The following is a 16,259-nucleotide window of genomic DNA, read 5'->3' on the forward strand; positions in this document are numbered from 1 at the left end:
TTGAGTGCCTCTAACACTGAGTCAGGATTTGTCTCGCACTCAGTACTTTATTAATGTATTTATCATTCTAATTGCAACTGATCATTTGTTGTTTTTTAATGTTTTGCTAATTGCCTTTGTTTGGTTTTCAGACAGTTTAATGCCATCATGTCACAAGTAGATTACCAGGTATCTTAAAAACAGATAGATTGTAACCAACAATACCCACTGGACATTGAGATGATACACCATAAGAAAACAATCTTGGCATGTTTTTTAAACTAGTCCATTGATGCAATTGTGTAACTTTGAAAATGTTTAACATAAAACCCAAACATGCATAACTGTAAAAGGTATGGTACTTCCAGAAAGTATTCACAGCACTTCACTTTTCCCACATTTTGTTACATTACAGCCTTATTCCAGAATGGATGAAATAAATTTTTTTCCTCAAACTTCTACACACAATACCCCATAATGACAATGTGAATTTTTTTGGTTTTAGATTTTTCCAAATTAATCAACAATTAAAAACTGAAAACTAAGAAATCACATGTACATACGTATCCACAGCCCTTGCCATGAAGCTCAAAATTGAGTTCAGGTGCATGTTGCTTCCACAGATCATCCTTGAGATGTTTCTACAGCTTAATTGGAGTCCAGCTGGGGTATGTTCAGTTGATTGTACTTGATTTGGAAAGGCACACACCTGTCTACATATAAAGTCCCACAGCTGACAGTGCATGTCAGAGCACAAACCCAGCATGCAGTCCAAGGAATTGTCTGTAGACCTCCAAGACAGGATTGTCTTGAGGCACAAATCTGGGGAACGGTACAGAAACATTTCTGCTGCTTTGAAGGTCCCAATGACCACAGTGGCCTCCATCATCCATAAATGAAAGAAGTTTGGATCCACCAGGACTGATCCTAGAGTTGGCCACCCATGTAAACTGAGCAATCAGGGAGAAGGGCCTTTGTCTGGGAGATGACCAAGAACCCAATGGTCACTCTGTCATAACTCCAGCATTCCTCTGTGGAGAGAAGAGAATCTTCCATAAGGACAACCATCTCTGCAGCAATCCACTAATCAGGCCTGTATGATAGAGTGGCCAACAGAAACCACCTCTTAGTAAAAGACAGATGGCAGCCCACCTGGAGTTTGCCAAAAGGCACCTGAAGGACTCTCAGACCATGAGAAACAAAATTCTGTGGTCTGTTGAGACAAAGATTGAACTCTTTGGCATGAATGCTAGCCATCACGTTTGGTGGTAAGCAGGCACCATCCCTACAGTGAAGCATGGTGGTGGTAGCATCATGCTGTGGGGATGTTTTTCAGCGACAGGAACTGGGAGACTAGACAGGCTTGAGGGAAAGATGAATGCAGCAATGTACAGAGACATTCTGGATGAAAACCTGCTCCAAAGTGCTCTTGAGCTCAGGCTGGGGTGACGATTCATCTTTCAGCAGGACAATGACCCTAAACACACAGCGAAGATATCAAAGGAGTGGCTTCAGGACAACTCTGTGAATCTCCTTGAGTGGCCCAGCCAGAGCCCAGACCTAAATCCGATTGGACATATCTGGTGAGATCTGAAAATGGCTGTGCACCGATGCTCCCCATCCAACCTGATGAAGCTTGAGAGGTGCTACAAAGAGGAATGGGCAAAACCACCCAAAGGCAGGTGCACCAAGCTTGTGACTTCATGTTCAACAAGATTTGAGGCTGTAATTGCTGCCAAAGGTGCATCAACAAAGTGTTGAACAAAGGGTGTGGGGTGTGTAGGGTTATGTACATTATTTTTAATAAATTTGTAAAAATAAAAAAAATACTTTTTTCATGTTGTCATTATGGGGTGTTGTGAGTATAATTTTGAAGGAAAAAAAAATAATTCATTTTGGAACAAGGTTGTAACATAACAAAATGTGGAAAGAGTGAAGGGCTGTGAATACTTTCCAGATACACTGTAGATTAAAAACAGTTTGCATAATACAACCCCTTTAAATGAAAAGGTGTATCTCATCTTGACGTGAATAGTTGTTATAAGGTGAGGACTGGTTCAATTTTGGGTGATGTTCTGGGCTGAGTAGCCACCATCTTGATCATTGACAGTATTTTATATAAATTTTGTCAGTAACTTGAAAACTAATATACATATACTTGATTTCAGAATAAATGACTGTGTCTTGTGTCAGCTTCTTCTGCAAAAGCAGAGTTAATCAGATCCAGACAGAAATGTCAGATCTGACAGACTGTTGTCCTTGGTGGAGGTATGCACTCCACTGAGTGCTGTTGTCTCTGCCAGTAATTTCTCACATACAAGGAATTTGGTCTGGTTTCATTGGTGCATAAACAACAATGAAAATAAAAACAAACCCATAGAGAAAAAAGTACTTCTGTAAAAGTAATCAGTGCATAAACAACAATAAAAAATGAAAATATATTTCTGTAAGTAAAGGAGTCAGATAGACAAAACTATGTTTACTGTCAAATAAATACAGTGAACTGGGGCTGTGCAGGCGTGTATAGACTGGAAAGTCTGCATTCACAGAGTCTACCCATGAAAAAAAAAAATGTCCATATAGACATTTAACATCTTGTAATTAATCAGAATATGAAATTGCACTTCAGTGTTCAGTTTCAGGAAAAACAGTTTGATATTTCAAATTTTACTGCACATACCTTGAGAGTGTTTTCTCCTCATGAATCAGGTTGAAAGGGCTCTCAAATTGTTGAACTGTCAAATGTTATTCTAATCCAATTACATTTTTTCTGTGAATCTGATTGGTTAAGAGTGTGAGACTTCAGACCGTATAATAAGGTGGGGTAAGGTGGCAAAATATTTGACCGTTTCATATTTCGATGTATTACTCTGTGTCCTGACGAGATGTCATTCCTGTTGAATGTCACTCACCTGTTTCCAATTAACCTGTTCACCTGTGGAATGTTCCAAACAGGTGTTCTTTGAGCATTCATCAACTTTCCCAATCATTTGTTGCCCCGTCCCAGCTTTTTTGAAACGTGTTGCAGGCATCTATTTCAAAATGAGCAAATATTTGCACAAAAACAATAAAGTTTATCAGTTTGAACATTAAATATCTTGTCTTTGTGGTGTATTCAATTGAATATAGATTGAAGAGAATTTGCAAATCATTGTATTCTGTTTTTATTTACATTTCACACAACATCCCAACTTCATTGGAATTGGGTTTGTACTCTCATTTCATGTTTTCTCCTTCTCTCTTTCTGTCCTGCTTTTGTATTCCCACCTGTTTGCATTTATCCTCAGCTGCCTTCTTGTCGGCCTCCGCCTGCTCGGCCCGGTCGATGGCGTTCTCCTTGTCCAGTTTCAGCATCTGCATCTTCTTCTTGATGGCCTCCATGGTGGCTGGCAAATTGGGTTTCCCTCTCACTGATGTGACAAATGCAGTTTAAAAAGTTCAAGCCTTGTATTCCTCTGGACTGAGATGTGGGAGATTCAGTCCGAAACCGTCTGGGACCCAAAGCCCTGCAAAACAGAGAAAGAAAGAGGAGAGAGAAAGAGGGAGCGAGACTGAAAGAGCTGTGCATAGAAATGAAAGCTTGAGCCTTACATGGCTAAAGATTTAAACTGGCCCAGAACCTGCCTTCTGATGACTCTCCTCCTTCCTTCCACCCTTACTCCCATCCCTCCATCTCCTCCTCTCCTCACCCACCACCCTGTATGGACGCCGTCCTGACTGCTATCTTCAATGACCTAATTCTCTATCACTGTCAGAGATTCACGTTCCACCCTATCAAACCACTTATTCAAGGTCTTTCTGGTTATTCCTCACACTCACTCGCCCTTCAGCTGTGGCTGATCTCCTTATTTGGGTTGCTATGTTTTCACTGCTGGCGATCAGACGCACACGGGTCCTGTTTCCACATTTAACCTCTGTCAGTGGATAAGAGTCCTGCTGGTACTCTGCATTTCACACTCAAAGCCTGTGTACTTTGAGGGTGACGGCTGAGTGCTTCTATAGACTCAGGGAATGAGATTTCGAGCAATAAAGAGTGTTAAAGTTCGAACACAGAGGGTGAAAGAAGGAGAGAAAATGCTTTCAAAATATTCAATGTTATAGCCGGTGATCTTTGGCCAAAATCTTTTTTTTTAAAGTTGTATTCCAGGGGCCGTGATAAGGGGTGAACTATAGATGTGAATGATGATTTGGTTTCACTGCATATTCCTGTGCTGTGGAAAAGCCTAGGTATGGACCCTGTAAAATGCATTAAGTAGACAGATAGCTACAGTGCAACCAGAAAGTATTCACAGGTCACAGCACAACTTTTTCCATATTTTCTTAATATATACTTGATTTCAGAATAAATGACCGTGTCTTGTGTCAGTTTGACAAAGGCATTTCACACAACAGGAGGCATCCTTACTAGATGCCCAAACCATCTCAGCTGGCTCCTTTCAACGTGAAGGAGTTGCAACTCCACTCCGAGCTCCCCATGGATGACCGAACTTCTCATCCTATCTCTAAGGGAGGTACCAGCCACCCTCCTGAGGAAGCCCATTTTGGCTGCTTGTACACGCAATGTACTTCTTTCGGTCATAACCCAACCCTCATCACCATAGGTGAGAGTAGGAACGAAGACTGACCAGTAGATCAAAAGCTTCACCTTGTGGGTCACTTCCTTTTCGTCACAACAGTACGATAGAGCGAATGCAATACGACCCTTGCTGCACCGTTTCTCCAGCCAATCTCACGCTCCATCGTCCCCTCACTCGTGAACAAGACCCAGAGGTACTTGAACTCCTTCACTTGGGGCAAGTCCATATTCCCTACCTGGAGTAGGCAATCCATCAGTTTCTTGCTGAGAATCATGGCCTCAGATTTAGAAGTGCTGATCCTGATCCCAGCTGCTTCACACTCAGCTGCGAACTGATCCATTGAGTGTTGGAGGTCACCGGCCGATGAAGCCAACAGGACCACATCATCTGCAAAAAGCCGTGATGAGACCCTGAGCCCACCAAACCGGAAACCCTCCTCCCCCCGACTATGCCTTGATATCCTTTCCATGAATATCACAAACAGGATTGGTGACAAGGCCCTGCCCCGGCAGAGGCCAACCTCCACCGGAAACGAGTCCGACTTACTGTCGAGCACCTGAACACAGCTCTCACTTTGTGAGTACAGCAACTGGATGGCCCTGAGAAGGGACACCCTCACTCCATCCTCCCGCAGCACCTCCCACAGTATCTCATGGGGTACTCAATCATACGCCTTCTACAAGTCCACAAAACACATGTAGAGTGGGTGGGCATATGTAGAGTGGGTGGGCATATTCCCAGGCACCGTCCAGGATCCTTGTGAGAGTAAAGAGCTGGTTGTTCCACGACCAGGATGGAACCCACATTGTTCCTCTTCAATCAAAGGTTCGACTATTGGCCAAACCCTCCTTTCCAGCACCCTGGAGTAGACTTTACCAGGGAGGCTGAGTAGTGTGATGCACCTGTTGTTGGCACACACTCTCACATCCCCCTTTTTAAATATGGGGACAACCTTAGGCACTGTCCCAGATCTCAACGCAATGTTGAAGAGACGTCTCATCCAAGACAGTCCCTACACACCCAGAGCCTTCAGCATTTCTGCATGGATCTCATCAACCCCCGGGGCCTTGCCACTGCAGAGTTGTTTGACTACCTCAGTGACTTCCACCAGGGAAATTGATGAAAATCCTCCATCAGCTTCTAGTTCTGCCCCTACTATAGAGGGCGCTCCCGTCTGATGCAGGAGTTCCTCAAAGTGTTCCTTCTGGCACTGATTACATCCTCAGTTGAGGTCAACAGAGTCCCATCCTTACTGTAGACAGCTTGGATGGTTCCCTGTTTTCCCCTCCTGAGGTGCCTCACGGTCCACCAGAAGCACCTTGGTGTCGACCGAAAGTCCTTCTCCATGGTTGCTCCGAACTCCTCTCACACCCGCTGCTTTACCTCCCCCACAGCAGCGGCTGCTGCCCTTTGGGCCTGTCGGGACCTTGCAACTGTCTCTGGAGTCCTCCGAGATAACATATCTCGGAAGGACTCTTTCTTCAGTCGGACAGCTTCCGACTGAAGTACGAACGTTGCTTCCGACTGAAGCAGCATTGGGCATACCCAATGAACACTTCTAAAACATTTTGTGTCTTTTTTTTTTATACACACACACTTTGCACTGGGATACCAATGAAACAACTGCAAATTATAAAGAAGACAATGCTCATACAGCCGAGGGAATTTTAGCATTGTGTTCTATTTTTACTTTTATCAGCTATATCAGGGCATGCACAAGTTAAAGAAATTGGAAGAAATTATTTATAGTCTGGTATACATTTTTTAAAAGTGCTGTTTGGAGTGTAATATGTCCTTTAATATTCTCCTTCTGTACATTTTCCACTTTATCAGTTAATGAGTGTTAAGACAGTTAGAATGTCCACTTCATTTCCATATAAAGTTATTTAAAAAAAAAAAAAAATTACTAAATAGATAGTTGCGAGATCAAGCCTTTTTTCCTTGTCAGCAGCTTTTCATTTAAAGGTGGACAATGTCACATTTCTATCTGATGCCTCAAACTCCATCAGTACCTTAGGTTCAGTTGGGCCTTTAGAACAAGATTGTTAACTGCTGGGCCTCTTTCCTCCACTTAGTCATTCAGAAGCCTATTTTTAATTCCATAAATTTCTGTAATATTTTGGAATCTTCCCTGCTGTTTAGATACACTGTCATTTTTGACACACTGGTGGCAAACTGACAATCTGAGATTGTGAATAAAAACTGAAATAAATCAATCTTTAAATTATTTTTGAATAACTTCACATGGAAATAAAGTAAAAAAAAAAAAATCACTTAGCACATAAAATTTGATTAAATGAAGTTTAAAAGCATCTAGATCAAAGTGTATGTAAACTGTGCATTATGAGGTCATCAATTGCAGAATGTAACCCAGAACTGGGCAAGGAATTCACAAATACAGACTGAGATATTTCAACGTATTAAAGACTTTACTTCTGAAGTCATATAATTTGTATAAAACAACTGTTTTAAGCTTTTGTCCAATGAACATCTCCAATTTTGTGGAGATTGTCTGCTCAGTTTTGTGTTTTTTTTAATTCAGTTTGAGGTTTCAGCAAAAAGTATCCACTCTTTCTTTTATTAAAACAGTCCAAAACAAATGCCATAATGGAATAAAGGACTGTTCCAGAAATCATATCAGGTCAGCATCCTCTGCACTACAGAACTATGGTGGATCCTTGATGTCAACCACCCAAGTGGACCACTGGTCCACTTGGTTTGTTTACTTTCACTGCATGACTGATGGCTGTATCTTTTTGTTTTAGTTTTGATACAGGAGAACCACAAGCGCACATACATACTTCTCACTCACCTTCTCAAGTGATGCAATCCATTCATCCATTCATCCAGTGATTCCACATGGACCAAAGCATACTAGTCTGCAAAGTCAAGGCCAGTAAACATTTCCCTGCCAACAAAGACATGTAAGCCGCTGGTTTCCACAACTCTACCCAACACCCAGTCCGTACAAGCACTGAACAGGGGAGGAGTCAAAACAAACGGCAGTATTCACTGGGAAAAGGTCCGAGATGTGTACAGTACACCTGCATACATAGGCACCACCATTGAGATGCTTTAAACATAGTCACATTATGAGCATAGCATTTGGCATAAGAATGAAAAACTTTACTGTTTTCACTGAGTGATTACTTGTGTTGACGTTGAGGAGTTCCACTGCAGCACTGATTTACAGCCCTCCATTTGTGCAGCCAGCCACGTTGGGCCTGGAAAAACCAACAGAATGAGGAGAAAAATGTTTGGCTCAACTTTTCCAGCTTACTGCACAGAATGGCTCAGTCCATAATTATCTTCTAATTTGGTTAGTAAACTTACCAAAGAGACAACATCCAGCACTTGGTAGCCTTTTTCAGCTCAAGCAAAGATGCACTTTAATGTGAACAAGAGTTTTGCATCATTGTTGGGTGACTAGTGTAAGTGAATTTCACAAAAAACACACTCAAAGATTGTTCGCTTTGTTTATGTCATCAAAATACTGATTAAAAACAGGCTCATGTCTGCGTACCTGACACCATATCCAGAACGGCAAATATCATGAGGCATTCCATACTGACCCATGCATAGAGTGAGTCTATAGTAGAAAAGGGGTCTTCAACTGCAGTCCTTGAGGGCTGGGTTCCTGCAGCTTTTAGATGTGTCACTGCTTAAACACAATAGCGCCAAATCACAACAAACAGTTGCCCCAAGGTGCTTTATATTGTAAGGCAAGGCCATACAATAATTACGTAAAAACCCCAAAGGTCAAAACGACCCCCTGTGAGCAAGCACTTGGCGACAGTGGGAAGGAAAAACTCCCTTTTAACAGGAAGACACCTCCAGCAGAACCAGGCTCAGGGAGGGGCAGTCTTCTGCTGGGACTGGTTGGGGCTGAGGGAGAGAACCAGGAAAAAGACATGCTGTGGAGGGGAGCAGAGATCAATCACTAATGATTAAATGCAGAGTGGTACATACAGAGCAAAAAGAGAAAGAAACACTCAGTGCATTATGGGAACCCCCCAGTAGTCTAAGTCTATAGCAGCATAACTAAGGGATGGTTCAGGGTCACCTGATCCAGCCCTAACTATAAGCTTTAGCAAAAAACGAAAGTTGAGTCAATTAATGAGGTAATTAGCAGTACTCTGGAGAATTTGACTGTATACTGATGAGGTAATTCAGCCATTTGATTCAGGTGTGTTGGACCAGGGACACATCTAAAAGCTGCAGGACACTGGCCCTCAAGGACTGGATTTGAAGACCCCTGCAAGAGACAAACCCTGTGTGATGTCACCCATACTATGGAAAATCAAAAGAGCTGTTTTGAATCCCAAAAAATTGCTGGGTGTCGCCATGTTTGTAGCGCTTACTTTGCCTACATCACAATCAAATTTATCAAAATCATATTTGGATAAAGAGGTAGAGCACAGATGACACTGTGCATGACCTGGGTGAAGCAAATGCAGCCCGAACACACTACTCATCTTCAAGTTATTGACAAGCTGAGTTAACAGGCTAACCTTGTGTAAGGTCTTTATTAAATCACATTGTTGGAGACTGTGCGGAGGTTATCATAACAGTGTGGGCATTAAAAATTATGGTCCGTTTATTTCCTCAGTAATTGTGACCCAAACAGAGCGTGCTACAGCTACTAAGTGTGTCCATAGATGCTTCTGTCCTCCGTTGGCCATCCATCTGATCTTAAGAGATCCTTCCAACACTGGGGCATGTGAGCTCTGAAGGGGGACTGTGGACATCCAGAGTGAGCCAATAAATTCAATTTGATTAAGTTTATTTGTACAACACTAATTCCAATAAAGTTGGGGCATTGTGTAAAATGTAAATAAAAACAGAATACAATGATTTGCAAATCCTTGTCAACCTATATTCAATTGAATACACCACAAAGACAAGATATTTAATGTTCAAACCGATAAACTTTGTTGTTTGTGCAAATATTTGCTCATTTTGAAATGGATGCCTGCAACACGTTTCAAAAAAGTTGGGACGGGGCAACAAAAGACTGGCAATGTTGATGAATGCTCAAAGAACACCTAATTGGAAACAGGTGAGTGTCATGTTTGGGTATAAAAGGAGCATCCCCAAAAAGCTCAGCCATTCACAAGCAAAGGTGGGGTGAGGATCACCACTTTGTGAACAACTGCATGAAAAAAATAGTCCAACAGTTTAAGAACAATGTAATGTTCAATTGCAAGGAATTTAGGGATTCCATCATCTACAGTCCATAATATAATCAGAAGATTCAGAGAATCTGGAGAACTTTCTATACATAAGCGACAAGGCCGAAATCCAACATTGAATGCCTGTGACCTTCGATCCCTCAGGCGGCACTGCATTAAAAACCAACATCATTGTTTAAAGGATCTTACTGCGTGGGCTCAGGAACACTTCAGAAAACCATTGTCAGTTAACACAGTTCGTCGCTACATCTACAAGTGCAAGTTAAAACTCTACCATGCAAAGTGAAAGCCATACATCAACAACATCCAGAAACGCCACCGCCTTCTGTGGGCCTAAGCTCATTTGAAATGAACAGATGCAAAGTGGAAAAGTGTGCTGAGTCCAGATTTCAAATTGTTTTTGGAATTCATGGACATTGTGTCTTCTGGAAAAAAGAAGACCATCCAAATTGTTACCAGTGCAAAGTTCAAAAACCAGCATCTGTGATGGTTAGGAATGGGTATCGAGAACTGGTTCCTTTCGGGCATTGTTAAGAAATGATTCGATCCACCGACATCAATAAGCTTTTTGCTTAATGATTCCCTTATCGGTCCTTCAGAGCGGCTGTTGTTTTGGGGGGTGTTTGTCAGTATATGTAATGGTTACATACACTTCATAATGCAAAATCTTGGACACATCATCAGTGATAGTACCTGGGGTCATGGGGGGTTTCGGGTCTTTCAACTTCAGACCCCCTCGCGCAGGCGACCCGACCGGGAGTGATCAAATCCCGGCCTGTGTCCAAGAAGCCGTCGCCCACTGCTTGTCCCTCCTGATCCACAACCACCGTGAAGCTCTCTCTGCAGCCTTGAATGCTGCAGTGATGGCCTTTCTCTTGCGTGCTCCAGTGATACCCAGGAGGCTATAGGCCTTGCAGAGTGACTTTCCTGCAAAGCCCCTTACTCCAACTTCGACGGGAAGGCACCTCGTATGCCACCCCCGTCTGCGACACTCCTCCACCAGCTCAGCATACTTCTCCCTCTTCCTCTCACTGGCTTCCTCCATTCTCTCCTCCCAGGGCAGTGTAAGCTCCAGCATAATAACCTGCTTAGATGACTCTGAAAACAGAACGATGTCTGGTCTAAGACTGGTTTTCAAGATGTTTTCAGGAAAGCAAAGCTGTTTCCCCAGGTCCACCCTCAACTGCCAGTCCTTCCCTGCACCCAGGAGACCTGTCTGGGCCTTCGGTTGGGCGGGTGGTTGTTCTCCAGCTCACACAAATGAGATTTCCCGCCTAAATGGTTTCAATCTCTCGCACTGGACTATGGCAGTATTGATGGACTCAGCAACTACTTTCAGCACCTGGTCATGGCGCCAACGATAGCGACCATCCCCCAGCACTCTGGGGCAGCTGCTGAGGATGTGCTCCAGAGTTCCTCTCCCCTGGCACAAGGGGCATGCTGAGGTATCAGCCTTGCCCCAAGTGAAAAGGTTCAACAGGCTGGGTAGGACATCATAAAATGACTGGATTAAGAATTTAATGCGGTAGGGTTTTGCCTTCCACAACCCCGGCCACGAGATCTTCCTCTCTATGGCTCCCTCCCATCTGGTCCATGCGCCCTGTTGTCTCAATCCCACCATCTGGCTTGCACGCTGCTCCTCAACCCCAGCTCTCATTTCGCGTTGAACCAGGTCCTGCCTTACCTTGCCCTCAGTTTTGTTATAGTGGATTGTTGGAATAGTACCCAGGCCCGCCCGGCCGATTGCCACAGAACCCACAAGCTCCTTGTGACGCAGCCGTGCTTCTGCCTGGTCCACAGCTTCCTGTGCCTTCCACTTTCTGCCAGTCCTCACCTCAATACCTGCTTGGGATACTTTCATGTCCTTGGAATCCCTATATTGGAGCACCTCTCTTGCTCTGATAACCCTAAACTCCTCAGTAAGGCTTTTGATAGGGAGCGTCAGCTTGGTCTTATTGCCGTAAAGGGCAATGCTGCTCAGGCTTCGAGGTAAGCCCAACCAATGACGCAGACGGCTGCTGATCCTCCTCTCAAACCCTTCCACTGTAGAGATGGGAAACTCATACACGAGCAATGGCCACAGTATTCTAGGCAGGATGCCATGCTGGTATAACCACACCTTGAATTTACCCGGAAGACCTGACTTGTAGAATGTTGTCAGCCAACTCTCTAATTGTTCATTAGTTGCCCTAATGGAGGCGGCATCCTTTAGGGAGCAGTCAAAGGTTTTTCCAAGGCTCTTCACAGGTTTCTCTGTGACAGATGGTATATGGGTACCTCCTAGACAGCAGTGGAACCGATCAGTCACCTTCCCTCTCTTCAGGACCAGTGACCTGGATTTTTCTGGCTTAAAGCGCATCCGAGCCCAGGTGGTTAACCTCTCCAAACCTTGGAGGATCCCTCTGCACCCAGGAACTGACACTGTTGTTACTGTCAGGTCATCCATGAATGCCCTGATAGGAGGCTGCCAGATCCCAGACTTAGTTTGGGGGCCTCTACATTCTGGCTCGGCAGACTTGACTAGCATGTTCATGGCCAGGGCAAAGAGTATCACTGAAATAGTACATCCTGTGATAATCCCTTTCTCCAGCCAATGATACTCTGATGTAACTGTGCCAGAAGTGAACCTTAAGTTAAAGCTATTATAATAATCCATAATGAGGACTTTGATGTTGCTTGGGACGTGGTGCCTCTCCAATGCCGCCTCCACTAGCTTGTGAGGTATGGAACCATATGCATTGGCTAAGTCCAACCATAGTACTGCCAGGTTTCCTTTCCCTTCTCGGGCCTCTCTAATCAGTTGTGTTACCACACCACTGTGTTCCAGGCATCCTGGAAACCCTGGGACCCCCCCCTTTTGCACTGAGGTGTCGATGTACTGATTCTTCAGGAGGTAGACTGACAGCCGCTGGGAGAGGATACTGAAAAATATCTTCCCCTCAACGTTAAGCAGTGAGATGGTTCTAAACTGCTCAATGGTGGTTGACCTCTCCTCCTTTGGAACCCAAACCCCTTCTGCGGATCTCCACTGTTGGGCCACCTTACCCCTCCTCCAGATCACCCTCAAGATCCTCCACAGGTGCCGCAGGAGCTTGGGGCACCTTTTATACACCAAGTAAGGTACCCCATTGGGTCCAGGTGCTGAGCTGGACCTGGCAGCCTTGACAACAGCTTGGATTTCTTCCCAACTAGGTGTTTTGATGTTAAAGGCAGTAATCGGAACAGGCGGATTAATCAGGCCTCTGCATTCACCTAAGTCTTCCTCCCGGCCTGCATCACTATAGGTATTATGGAGATATAAGTCTACCTCCTCCTTTGAGCATATAAGGTGGCCACTACGTTTTTGACCTAGCAACTGTTTGGCACACCCAAACGGGTTTGCCAGAAAGGCAGCACGTCTCTTGGCTCTCTCTCTGGCCCGCCTCCTGTGCCATTCTGCTCGCCGGAGGGTCAACAACCTCTTCCTAAAAATACCTCGAAGTTCTACCAATCCTAACTTCTCGTCCTCACTTGCTCCCTTAAACTGCCTCTTCAGGAGTCGTAGTTCCTGGCGTAGCTGTGAGATCTTTTCTGCCCTGCGGTTGTTGGAGTACTAGTTTGTAATGACTCTCTTTTCTGCCAACCCAAACCTTTCTGTGGCGATACTGATGATCACAGTTGCCATCGTTTGGAGTTTCCTATCTGCCCCTCCCCTCATGGTAGCTTCCAGGATACCATCAACATCGTCATCAAATTTCCACCACTCGTACCCCTTACTAGCTGGAGGCCACTTGACCCGCCGATGATGTGGAATGCATGAAGCTTGAACTCCATGAGCTTGGAGGTTCTGGGCTCTGTGGGGTGACTCCCGGCCCAGCTCCTCCTGCGTCTCACCAAGGCCCTCTGGAGCACAGGGTTCTGGCCGCTATGGGATAATCCCCGGCCTAGTTCCTCCTGCGTCTCTCTGAGGCTATTCTTTGAGCATTGCTCAAACTGTACATTCTTCAAACATCCCATCTTGGTCTGATGAATCGTCAGACCCCGTGGGTTTTTGCAGCTCTTACCGCATACGCATACGGCATTAGTTGTCACTTGTCCATTTGCATAGGTCGTTACCTGGTTATCCGTCCGTTTGGGGTGCTCATTCTCCCCCCCTCTCGGGCTCCCCTGGGGGTATGTCTCTTCCCCTCCTCCCCTCATGGTAGCTTCCAGGATACCATCAACATTGTCATCAAATTTCCGCCACTTGTACCCCTTACTAGCTGGAGGCCACTTAACCCGCCGATGATGTGGAATGCATGAAGCTTGAACTCCATGAGCTTGGAGGTTCTGGGCTCTGTGGGGTGACTCCCGGCCCGGCTCCTCCTGCGTCTCACCAAGGCCCTCTGGAGCACAGGGGTTCTGGCCGCTATGGGATAATCCCCAGCCTAGTTCCTCCTGCGTCTCTCTGATGCTACTCCTTGAGCGCTGCTCAAACTGTACATTCTTCAAATATCCCATCTTGATCTGATGAATCTTCAGACCCCGTGGGGTTTTGCAGCTCTTGCCGCATACGCATACGGCATTCGTTGTCACTATATTGTCAGTAAGAGAATATGTCTGTGAGTAATATTTAATATTTTTATGTTAAACCGACCTGTTGTGGTCTTCTGAAACAGTTGACATGTATTTTATAACTTAAAAACGGGACCGATGCTAACGCATTAGCATGTCTATGGTGTTTTCAATGTTAAAGTTAGCATTGAGCTGTTCACATCAGCACGTTTGTGTTGATTTGTTTTCTGTATAATTAATGGCTCAGCGTTCGTTATCGTAAAAGAGTGTAATTGTAATTTTTTTAATTTATTTTTATTCATATATTAATAATAATAGCAACAACAATAATAATAGTAATAATAACTCATAATTAATATGCTACAATACAATTTAAGAGAAATGATATTGTGCAGGTGGTGTTGGGGGGTAATTTTGGGTTACAGCTTTTTTGTTTTTCACCACTTTCATCCCTGAAAATGTCAATCGTGAGTCACTTCTCTGTTCTGTTCACACAGCTCCAAACGCTGTGCGGCTCTCTGCCGAGTCAAGTTAGAATGATAGAGTCCAGTCGGAATTAATAAATTTAAAGTGAGATGCCATTTAAATCAAATGACACCTCTTGCCAAACATTGTAATACAAACAAACTGCAATCAATCAAAATGTTTTTTCCTCCCAAAAACGAGACGTCCTGCGCTGATGTGCAGCAGCTAGCTGAGCTCAGCTCAGAGGTATGGAGAAACAGTCATGCCAAAATGTCTGAAAGGAAATGCTTTTGACAAAAACTACAGGTTTTATTCATTTTTATTTATGTCCAGAGACCAATTTAAAATGTTGCTGACTTAGAAAACCTGTAACGCCTACTTTTAGTACACAGAAAATTCACAAGAGGTATTCATAAGGAATCGGATCGATAAGCGGAATAGATAATATCGATCAAATCTTATCAATACCCATCCCTAGTGATGGTATGGGGGTGTGTTAATGCCCATGGGCAACATACACAACTGTGATGGCACCAACAATTCTGAAAGGTACATCCAGGTTTTGGAGCAACACATGCTGCCATCCAAGCCACGTCTTTTTCAGGGACGTCCCTGCTTATTTCAGCAAGACAATGCCAAGCCACATTCTGCACGTGTTACAACAGCGTGGCTTCAGAGTAAAACAGTGCGGGTACTAGACTGGCCTGCCTGCAGTCCAGACCTGTCGCCCATTGAAAATGTGTGGCGCATTATGAAGCGCAAAATACAACAAAATCTTAAACATGCCACTGTCCCAGCTTTTTTGAAACGTGTTGCAGGCATCCATTTCAAAATGAGCAAATATTTACACAAAAACAATAAAGTTTCAGTTTGAACATTAAATATCTTGTCTTTGTGGTGTATTCAATTGAATATAGGTTGAAGAGGATTTGCAAATCATTGTATTCTGTTTTATTTACATTTTACACAACGTCCCAACTTCATTGGAATTGGGGTTGTACTGGGCCAAATCATAACGTATCATAAATCACCCCAGGGGGTTCACAAGAATACATAGGGAAAACACTCCCTTTTAAAATACAAGAATAAAACCTCAAGCAGACTAGAATTTGTGGGGTGACCATCTGCTTTGGCCATACTACCATTAACAGAATACAAAATAAACCACAGAAATGTCAAACATCCAAGTACAGCTATGGTGGCGCTAAGCAGTCCATATTCATATAGAGTCCAGAAGTTGCAACAATATAATGGCTCAAAAAGCATCTAAAAGGAGAAGAGCTGTCACCAGAGAATACAAATGACAAGTCAGTGTTCCACAACTTTCAGGATGCATCATATGGACAAAAAATAAATGAATTAAAAAAAAAATAGGGAACGTTCCCTTTTATGACTGATCTGGCATTGATCACCGACTCCCCAGCTTCGGTCCATTTATTGAGACGCTGGTCTTTGCCCACTGGACTCTATATACAGTACTTGGTTGCTTTGTTGCAACATTTCTGTCTCTGTG

General features: G+C 43.9%; 1 protein-coding gene and 1 pseudogene across 2 annotated transcripts in view; both read right to left on the minus strand.

The window, feature by feature from the left end:
• tpm4a (tropomyosin 4a) overlaps positions 1–3,595 on the minus strand; it is an 82,683-nt gene extending 79,088 nt beyond the window's left edge. The window contains exon 1 of one of the 2 annotated variants that reach the window (XM_034179740.1): positions 3,247–3,584. In XM_034179740.1, the coding sequence (XP_034035631.1) occupies positions 3,247–3,360 (114 nt within the window). In that variant the 5' untranslated portion in view covers positions 3,361–3,584. Of the gene's footprint in view, positions 1–3,246 lie in introns of both variants that reach the window. The other variant, XM_034179741.1, reaches the window with a different exon arrangement.
• Positions 3,596–10,342: 6,747 nt separating this feature from the next.
• Positions 10,343–14,227, minus strand: LOC117518084 (annotated as a pseudogene).
• Positions 14,228–16,259: the final 2,032 nt, after the last annotated feature.

Source organism: Thalassophryne amazonica, chromosome 10 (genome assembly GCF_902500255.1).
Source record: "Thalassophryne amazonica chromosome 10, fThaAma1.1, whole genome shotgun sequence".
Taxonomy (NCBI): domain Eukaryota; kingdom Metazoa; phylum Chordata; class Actinopteri; order Batrachoidiformes; family Batrachoididae; genus Thalassophryne; species Thalassophryne amazonica.